We start from the raw sequence: 9,792 nt of genomic DNA on the forward strand, positions 1-9,792 counted from the left end.
CTCGGAGAAAACAGAGCCCAAGAACGTGTGACCAGGGCAGTGGGCCAGCAGCCATTCAAAGCCCTCCCCCCGCAGAGGACCGAGCGCCGGCGGTGCCTCTGCAGCTCACCAACCCTGGCCAAAGGACAGCGCTGTCCCCTTTGCCTAGTCCTCTAGCCTCTGCTTGTTTCCAGGTACGGTGGCAGAATGCCTCCATCTAGGGCTGCCTCCAAGTCTTAACCATACATCCGGTGGACCAAAGCAGTGCTTCTCCAGCTGGAGAGTGCACTGGGATCCCCCGGAGGACTGGTTAGAGAGCAGGTGGTAAGTGCGGGGTGGGGAATAAGGAGGTACGTTTCTCCTGCGCTGCCTAGGCTGCTGGGCGGGCCCCCCCACCCCCATCCCCCGCTCTGAGAACGACGCCCCTAGCCTGCGGTGGGGGCTCTGATGGGAAGTCCCCGCCAGGACGGTGCCTGCCAGCTCGGCCCACTGAGCCCCAGCCCATTTGGAGAGCTCTCCGCCCACAAGCCACGTCCCCGAGCCCTTCGTCGGCATCTAGCTGCGGAGCTGGGTCCTCAGAGCAATGAACGAAACATCTCATTCCTCCATGCTGTCTCAGGGACTGGGAAAGTATAAGCCTTTCCCACATAACGAGCTCAGCCACATTAAAAGCGGATCCCGGAGCCACATCAAACTAGAGTTGACACGCCCAGGAGTCATGGTGAGGACGGATGCCTTCTCACAGAAGCCCCCAGCTCTCCCTCAACCAGGGGCACAGCTGCGACATTAAGAACACGCAGCTTGAAGATGTGACACGCAAATGTCAGCTGGTCTTGTGCACTGCTTCTGGGGGTGGAAACTGGTTTTCTGGAAGGCAATTTGGCGCTACTTATCTAAAGTTTTCAAATGTATATGTCCTTTGACCCCACCGGTTCTACATTTAGTGACTTCTAAGGAAATAACCAACCAAGTATTAACAGAGGGCCACTTCTGGGTGGTAAAATTATAGTTGTTTTTATTTCTCCCTTCTGATACATGTTCAAAAATTGATAACAGTGTATATTACCAAGTATATTACTTTTGTAATAAACAAACAAAAGATTAGATTTTTTTTTTTTTAGGTTATAAAACCGACACATAGAGGCTTTCAATCTATTACAGGTAAGGACAACTTCAGGGGCTTATTTTCAGCATGGTTATCTTGAATGTGAAGGAAGCTACTGCCGAGCCTCTTCCCTCCAGGGGTCAGTGGAGTATGTTCCTAAGTGCACGGGAGCTTGCTGGGATTTCTGTCCTACCTCCACCCCTGGCCAGCAGCACTGCTCTCTCTGCCTTAGTTTCTCCACCTGTAAAATGGGTATGTTGATAGAGCACCTACTTGGTGAGTTGTTGTCAGCATTAAATAAGAAAATCGTGTGCCTGGCATACAACGAGCATCAGCAGATTTTTAGCTATTATTGTTAGGCTAAGGATAGAGCTTTCTCTTAAAAGTCTCCTTGCAAAGCACAGGACAAAGAGAGTAGAAGCAAATTCAAAATCTACGAGCTGAAGTGAACACCTTCCTGGCTCGTTGACACATGTCATGGTGGTAGAAAATGGTGGTGCAGCAACGAACATGCAGTACAGCAAGAAACCTAGGCTGGCCCGTGACAGATGGAGTCAATCAACATGTTTAGAAACAGCGCAGAAGCCGAGTGGGAATAAAAGGCAGAAGCAGCCCGTGGAATCTTTCAGCGATGTGGAAGGGTGGGGGGGGGGGTCTCTATGCGAGAAAAGCTGGTAACAAGAGCAACAGAAACAAAAATAAGCAATAAAGGGGAGTGGAGAATGGAGGCCATATGGGGTAAGGTGGCTGGTGCCGCTTGGTCTTCTGTTAGGTGGACTCCTAGGAAAACATTCGCCCAGGGAAAAGCACATGTGAGCAATGATCAGCAGTAAGGACTGACTGAGCAAAGAGGCTCTTTGTATGAATGGCCATTTACACACACACACACACACACACACACACACACACTTATAGGTTGAGACCTGTATTCACATGCCTTGTGCAGTATCTGGGAGCGAGTGAAAGGAAAATATTTGACTCTTTTATGAAACTTTGGCAACAGAGATTTAAAAAACAAACAGATACTTGTAAGTTGCTTCCCAGCCTAGGACCTAAGAAGTGCTTCCTGAAATCATTTCTGAAGGGGCAGTTCCTCACAGAGAACAGAAAAACTAAACATGGTTTTAGTTTGACTCTTCTGTAAGGAAACAGGCTGCCTGAATTCATCATTTCCATCTGAGTCTAAGATCCATTTTTCTTTCAAGCTTTTGAAACCACTCCCCACCAGCAATCTACTTCCCTAAAAGCACAGCAGACAGAAAAGATTGTCTTAGCATTTTCAGCCAAGGCACAAACTCTTATTTGGAAATCTATACATTTGAAACTGCATACCTGGCTTGGAATTTCCTCCAGATTAAAAGTTTAAAAGTCATACAAGACCAAATGCGAAATCTGAGCTATGGTGAAACTATAAGTCATTTGGGAAATAAGAGATGCAAACCTTGGAAGATTTGCTTATTTATGACTTTAAATAATCTAAAAATATTTCCTTATGTCAGGAAGGCATATTTTCTACCTTATTCTAGCTGAAAACAGATTTCCCCCCCTTTTTATAAAGAGAAATGTCCTTGAGTATAAACACTTGTGAACACTGCTAATTGTCCAAGATGGGATTAGAAAAAGTAAGATTTCAGAGAGCATTAAATTGAATGTAATTGTCTACCTCTTACGGTAGCAGATGTTTCCTAATAGTATATTTAATAAGGGAAATGATGGAGCACTGCATATTAGTGATAATTACATACTGGAGCAAAATTCAGGGCTGGGGAGTAGAGTGTGTACAAAGCTAGAGAGGCAAAATTGAAGACCAGACCCTGAGCTGGCCATGGCAGTTACTCATACCAAAGAGAACCTGAAAGGCCAAAACAGCATATTTATTGCTTAGTAAAATCCAGCGCTGTGGACACTGAGGCAACATCCAGTTGTCTTGGGAACAAACTGCTTCCTCCAAACATGGAACTGCAAAATTATATACACCACCTTATCTACAGTTTCTCTTCTTAATGTTTTTTTCCTCTCTCTTTTGGCCACGGGCTTTTAAAATTGGAAACAGAAGTATAGAATTCCTAAGTTTTTGAATATGCTCTTACATATTATGTACATCAAAAACCAGGATCACGGCTAGGGCGCTGGTATGAAAATTGGGGAAAAGCAAATGAAATGATCCAAATACATGAATTTATTCATTTTGGAGAAAGGGAGCCAATACACGAGATTTTATCAAACTAGGCGCTTTACATGCATCATTACAAGGTAGAAATGATATCCCAGGTATGTGGAGTAGAAATACCCACGGCCCTTGTTGTTAAGGGGATGTGATGTGAACTAGACAGGGGGAAAGTTCCCTGTTCTAAAAGGAGCATGTGGGGAGAGATGTCATTTAAGGGTCCCGAGCTGGTGCCTCGCCTTACACATCCCTTCAGAACTTGGCTGTGTCTCTAAGGCTGGATCTGGCAAGAAAACTCAACCAGGAAGAGAAAAGATAACACTATAAATGAACATGTTCACATTAAATAAACAGCTTTTATAATTCCTCACACCTGTTAAATTGTTTATTTACGAATATATTTTTAGATTTTAATTTTAAAGAGAAATGTCTGTAATGCTGTCAGGGCAAAGATACATAAGCAGCCAAATTTTACTACTAAGGAGCAAAATAGTTCACAAAAAATCATTCTACCTAAAAGTATACCTTAATGCCGAAGCATATCTAATCTCTTAGGTTTTTATTAGAGAAAACTCCAAAAGATAAGACAAAAATTACAACTTTGCTTAATAAAAAATTAACAGGATTAATGCAGGTGTCCACTGATTCCTTTTCACTAAGCAATTGAGAAGATAAATTTATTTTAAAAGGGTCTTTATTTAGAGTCTGAATCCAGGAAAAAATATGTTAAGACAGTTTGAAGGGGAAAACAGCTGATTAACTTGAACAAATAAAGACATGATTCCATATTGTAGAACAATATAGATTACTATAATCTAACACACTAATTTATTATGGCATATTTTTAGTTGAAATATGTGTATAATAAGATACCGGGAAATCAGAGTAAAAGTATCCTTATTTCAGAATTGGAGGGGACCCTAGAGATGGGTGAACAGTTCAGGTAAATTTAGAAATAAACTATGAATACTAAACACAACCCTGAGAGGGGTAAATTGTACTTGGTTTCTGCTGGGGTAGAGAAGTGAATGTGTGAAAGAAAGTGTGAAAAAACTTCATAAAGTAGCTAAGGATGCAACAGATACGCTCCTGAAACTTTTATTTATATTAAAACACTGGAATGTACCCCAAGCTGTTGGCTATGTCTGCATCTATAGTGTGTGATTTAGCCAATTCTAATCATAACAGACTCTTTGAGGTTCCTAAAACTATTCACAAACATAAACCTTTCCAGTGATTTTAAAACTCAGGACAATGAATGTTCCACTTGCACTTGAGAGAGGGGACAGCCGGGGATGCTGGTAGAGCCAGACGGCCTGGATTCAAATCCTGGTATGTGAACTTGGGGAATTCTGCCTCGTTTTCCCACATGTCAATGGCGACAGTAGCAACACTCACCTCGTGGGGCTGCCAGGAGAAGTAAATGAATCAATGCACTTAACTCACCTGTGGAAGACCTGGCTCACAGCTTGCGAGTGCTTCAAGTTTTTAGTAGTAATAGACTGATTTTAGGAGACCAGGCCTATACATCAGTCTTGGGATCGATTTTGGGGTTCCCTCAGGCTGAGGCCCTGCCCTCTGCTAGGTGCCCATGGCTATGTGAAGACACCTTTACTACTTCCTGTTTGGGATGATTAAATGTTGTCACGTGGGTCACCTCCACTGGACTCAGGGAAGGCAGGAGCCAAATTGTAGTCATCCTTGCTAAAAAAGTCCTTTAAGGGAATATTTCTTTGAATAAGGAAGCACACTAATTTCCCTCTACCTGAGGAAGAAATTTTAAATCCTTTCAAAATGCAGACTGTTGAACTGACACTTTTCTGTTTCAATAAGAGGAAATCAGTGTTTGGCCTGACGTTATCATTATATATCAACTTTTAAGAGCATTTGTGGCCTGAAGCATGTCCCAGGGGAGAGCTGATTATACTGGGACATTGGGCTGAAATGGCCTGTAGAAAACAGAGAAAGCAGCAACTTTGGGGTCAAACTGAAAATTAAGTCGAAGTTGAGATCACACCATTTTCGGTTGTCGAGAGTGCTAATTCACAGCACAGTGGGACTGCAAAACAGACCGAACCTGCACTCCTGACTTTGGAAGACTCTGGCGAGCTCAGCCAACGCAGCTTCAGCTACTGTGTCAAAGACCGAGTTACAATTATTTAACCAAGGTGGGAAATAAGCATTTGTAACCTCCTAAGAAGCAATGAAATGTCTATTTTCATATAAACTACCCCAAAACAACCCCCCGGGGCAATGAACCAGAAAAATGTCCCAAAGAACAGAAGAAGGCTTCTAAATAGATTGCTTTTTCTAAGTTTCATTTTAAGCAACAGAAAAGGATTTAACTAAATTATTCTCCACTCAGACGATCAAAATGGCTTTGCGATTGCTATTTTGGATCCATTAAATTTCAAGAAACTGGATGAAATTCAAATCAAAGATCTGGAATATTTTAAATGGCACCATGTACACTACACAATAGTTATACCAATTACAACATTGAAGTAACTTGATTCATATAATTTAGTTGATTGTATTAAATCAAAGAAGCTGAATTCATTTCTTGTATGTTCATGAATATCTCCAAAATTATTATGAGGCTTGATGACTGAAAAACTTTCCCATTTCCTCAGTGTTCACTGGTGACATAATTTAGGTCAGATGTATACTGAGAATACAAGAATAAAGTACTTAGAAGAATCCTAAAGGGCACTTGGTGAATGTTCTCATTTTAAAGTAAGAATTTGGAGACCCAGAAGAAGCAGGGAATGTAGCGCTTTGAAGACTTGAGTTTGGGTCCCAGATTTGCAACTTAATTTGCTGTGTGACTTCAGGAAGGTTAATACCTGCAAGCCTCAACTTTTTCACCTGTAAAACGGGAATAATAACTGTACTAATCATCTAGGGTTGTGGTAAAGATTAAATGGCATAAATATAAAAGGCACTTAGTATAGTCTGTCATCACATAGGGGCACACTAAATGCTAGATTTATATTACTGTTATGACTAAAAAGTGACCCCTAGTGCAAGTTAGTAAGAACACAACTTGAAGTAGAGTTCCCAACACTTACTAGAGCTATTTTCATCTAACCACAGTACCTGGGATAAAAATTCATTGGTAGTGACAATTTAATGTAACTCTACAACAAAGAGGAGGGCATTTCAGTCAAGCTATTGAAATGGCTAAAATATGAAATTAGCGATGACACCCTGAGGTCCCAATCTCACGGAGAATCTATATAAATAGATATTCACAAGCAATGGAAACGTTTCTCTTCATAACTGTCTTAGTTAAATTCTGTTCTAAAATAGTTCCCACCAAAAGCTGGTCATAGAAAACAAATGACAAGGTAAACTGGTCACAAAAAGAAAAAAAAAAGCTAGGGTCCGACTGCTAATGAGTTTAAATTTGGCTTTGATTAGTTCCTATATTGAATAAGCCTGATAACTCATATGTTGTATTGTCAGTGAAATATTACATATCCTCTATTAATCTGCTGTGGAGGAAGCAAGATAACAAGTGATCATGGATCCACTGTGTGGGCGGAATTTGTCTGTTTGGCTTACACAGATTAGGAATACAGTAATTAGGAATACCTGGGAATACAGTAACCCCATCACTGATATTTGGAATTGCCATTTTAACAAATATTTACTGTCCTTAAATGGTTCAACTATGAGCTGAGTTTTTTCCTTATTTTTTTTTAAAGAACTAAGAAGCCTCATCAATAATATAAGTTTTATATAGCATATTCCCAGTGCTTATGCATTTGATGATTTTTAGTTGATTGGGAATCTCTACAGTAAGTATTCTTAGACCGTCAAGTATAAAACACTCTACCGTAATAAACTAAAGATCACTTCTGTGCCAATCTTGAGAATGATCAATGCATGTATAATTAATTTTAAAGCTGTAAAAATGATTACGAGCAAATGCAATATGGCATAAATATTTCTCTGGAACAACAGTGAGATAAGCTGAAGTATAAACATGAACAAAGCCAAAACACCTTTTTATGTAACACCAAAGTGATTCAGTCAACCAAGAGATGAAGAAAATAGTAATTTGAAAAGTGGCAATTTGTATCCATACCCAGTATTTAGTGTTTCAGCTACTAGGAATAAAATAGTTTGGCAATTTACCCGCATTTTGGCACAAGCATCCTGGGTTGACTCTGTCCCCCTGAGCTCTTTTATCAGCATAGAACCTCAATACTGAAACCAAAAAAAAACAACGCAAAGGTTTATAAAAAAGAAAGCGTCAACATCCATCACGATTCAAAAACAAATCACAGGAGCACCAGTGGTCTGGGTTTCCCGGCTATAAGCTGCTACATAACTTTTAAAAGCTGACAGTTAACTAATCCTAACACATAATGGATTCGCAGACACAATTAAGCAGAATTAAAAAGTTCTAGCTCTGGGGGTTGCAAATTGCCCTTTATAATAAAACTGCAGCATCTTCTAAAAATGCCATCTTTCAAATCATATTTAACTGCAAAATGGGGGCATCTAAAAATGTTTTTCCTTTTTTTTTTTTTTTTGTTTTTTTTTTCTTTTTAGTCCACAATGTCTGCAAAAATAAATCACACTGCTGTCTGTGTAATTACAGGGTTGTGTGAGACAGCTGAGAAGCTGAGCAACATGTACCCCGTTCGGGCTCACTCGGCTGCATAGGTAATTAACATCAGGCTGTTCTTAGGCGGAGGCGCAGTTTTGGACCTTTTTCATTCACAGCTGTGTGGCCTGTGGCTGATGCACCTGAGACCTGGGGACAGGCGGGCAGGGAAAAGGAGATTCTCAGCTGTTTTACAGCAGACAGAGCCAAGTCGCCATGGCAAACGGACACAATGGAGGGACAGGTGACACGAAAAAGTCTGCTTCCAGGAACTTCTATCCGCTTTGCTGGGAGGTGATTCTATATAACACGGAATGGTGCAATCCGCCATTCATGCCCCAAATTCGGACCCGGGGCAAACAGTATTAAACGAAACGTCTAAATTGCCTTTCTTCCAGTTGGCCCTTCCTCAACCTTTTGACCTTTAATGGGGTTCTTCTTTCCTTTTGTCCCTTCAATGAAAAAAAAAAATCATGCTCTACTGATCTTCTAAAAAGTAGATTAAAATAATTATTTTAGAAATGATTCGAAAGCCTTCCTGAGAGGACCAGCGACACCCGAAGTCTGCAGAAACCCGGGAGTCGGTCCTGAGGATCCCAGAAATCCTGGCCTGGAGAGGACGTGCGAAGGCACAAGGCAAAGGGCTCGCTCAGGGCGCTAGAGGAGAGGCCCGGGGACCTGGGGTTTCAGCTTTGGAAGAAGCAAGAGCTTCTTCTACCCTACAGTTTTGGGGAGGTCACAACAGACAAATCCAATACAGCAAGGTAAGTAAGCAATAAAAGAGGTGCAGAGAACACAAAATGGAAAAAAAAAAAGGCTAAATTGCCATGCGAGAGAGCGTGAACACTCACATCTTAATCCAATTAAGGGAAATGATCTTACAAAGTTTGCCCAAAATGAAGCATTTCTTTCTAAGAGAGGCAATTTCAATGTGCTGCAGAATGTTCAGGCACGTTTCCTGCTGTAGTCATGACAACCACCACCTGCCCCAAAGCCTGCAGTATCTTCTGAACATTTACCTGTTTATCTTACTTGCAATTCTCAGCTAAGCTTAACCGAGTCCTTCTCTTAAGAAAAAGACCCAGTCACATATCCTAATGGAGGAAATGAAAAGAATCCCGTCTTTTTATACAGTGGCAGACCCAGTGCTTTGAGGTCACTGCTGAGTGAGTGGAGATGCGTCCACGTGCTGTGTGTATCCTTGCTTCCATTTTAAGATTGCCCTCTACCACCTTGTTAACAAAATACAACTAAGAAGAAGGACAAACAGATGTTAGGAATACGAGAGAAAAACGGTTATGAGTCTCTATTTACACTCTTTCTTTGGACAGTAGGCCACTTTGAGGAAAAAACGCTTCAGAAGTTTCAGTGGTGGACATGTTGGTATATTTTTAATACGAAAGCGAACAAACCGGAAACATGCCCTCTCCCCAGTGGCACCAAGAACTGAAAAGGTGACTTACGAAAGCTTTGTAGTCGCAGGACTGGAAGATGAGCTTCTCTGGGTGGTGCTGCCAGTACTGGACTGGCGTGGAGGCTGTGGCTTCATTTGGCGGCCGCAGGATGATGGAAGGTTCTCCCCAGTCTCCTGTCTGAAAATCAGATTCATTCTAGAGGTGATATGGGCAGGAGCAAGGTTCATTCACTAAGGCGGACCTGATTCACTATCTTACACACGTGTGCTACAGATGTGCCCGTGCCTTGGGTGTACTATATGTCTACAAACACCCTCCTGCTTCTTACCTTTTTATGTGTGCTGGCATCCTATTTCCCAAAGCTGACTTAACTTTTGGTGGTGCGAAGAAGTTGAATTATTCTATTTTTAGGTTGACACACTTAGAGAAATAATTTTAAAATAAAACATGAAAATGTTCATAATGGTTTGCTAATTCATGTGAATCTATTGCAATAGCCAAAGAATAT

At 41.3% G+C, this 9,792-nt stretch overlaps 1 protein-coding gene across 3 annotated transcripts in view; it reads right to left on the bottom strand.

Annotated features, from left to right (window-relative positions):
• LOC143642844 (ankyrin repeat and sterile alpha motif domain-containing protein 1B-like) overlaps positions 1-8,830 on the bottom strand; it is a 44,682-nt gene extending 35,852 nt beyond the window's left edge. For all 3 annotated transcript variants that reach the window (XM_077111735.1, XM_077111734.1, XM_077111733.1), the window contains exons 1-2: positions 8,721-8,830; positions 7,395-7,466 (exon numbers count right to left, since the gene is read on the bottom strand). In XM_077111735.1, coding sequence (XP_076967850.1) covers positions 7,395-7,454 — 60 coding nt within the window. In that variant the 5' untranslated portion in view covers positions 7,455-7,466; positions 8,721-8,830. The remainder of the gene's footprint in view (positions 1-7,394; positions 7,467-8,720) is intronic.
• Positions 8,831-9,792: the final 962 nt, after the last annotated feature.

This window comes from Tamandua tetradactyla, chromosome 7 (genome assembly GCF_023851605.1).
Source record: "Tamandua tetradactyla isolate mTamTet1 chromosome 7, mTamTet1.pri, whole genome shotgun sequence".
Taxonomy (NCBI): domain Eukaryota; kingdom Metazoa; phylum Chordata; class Mammalia; order Pilosa; family Myrmecophagidae; genus Tamandua; species Tamandua tetradactyla.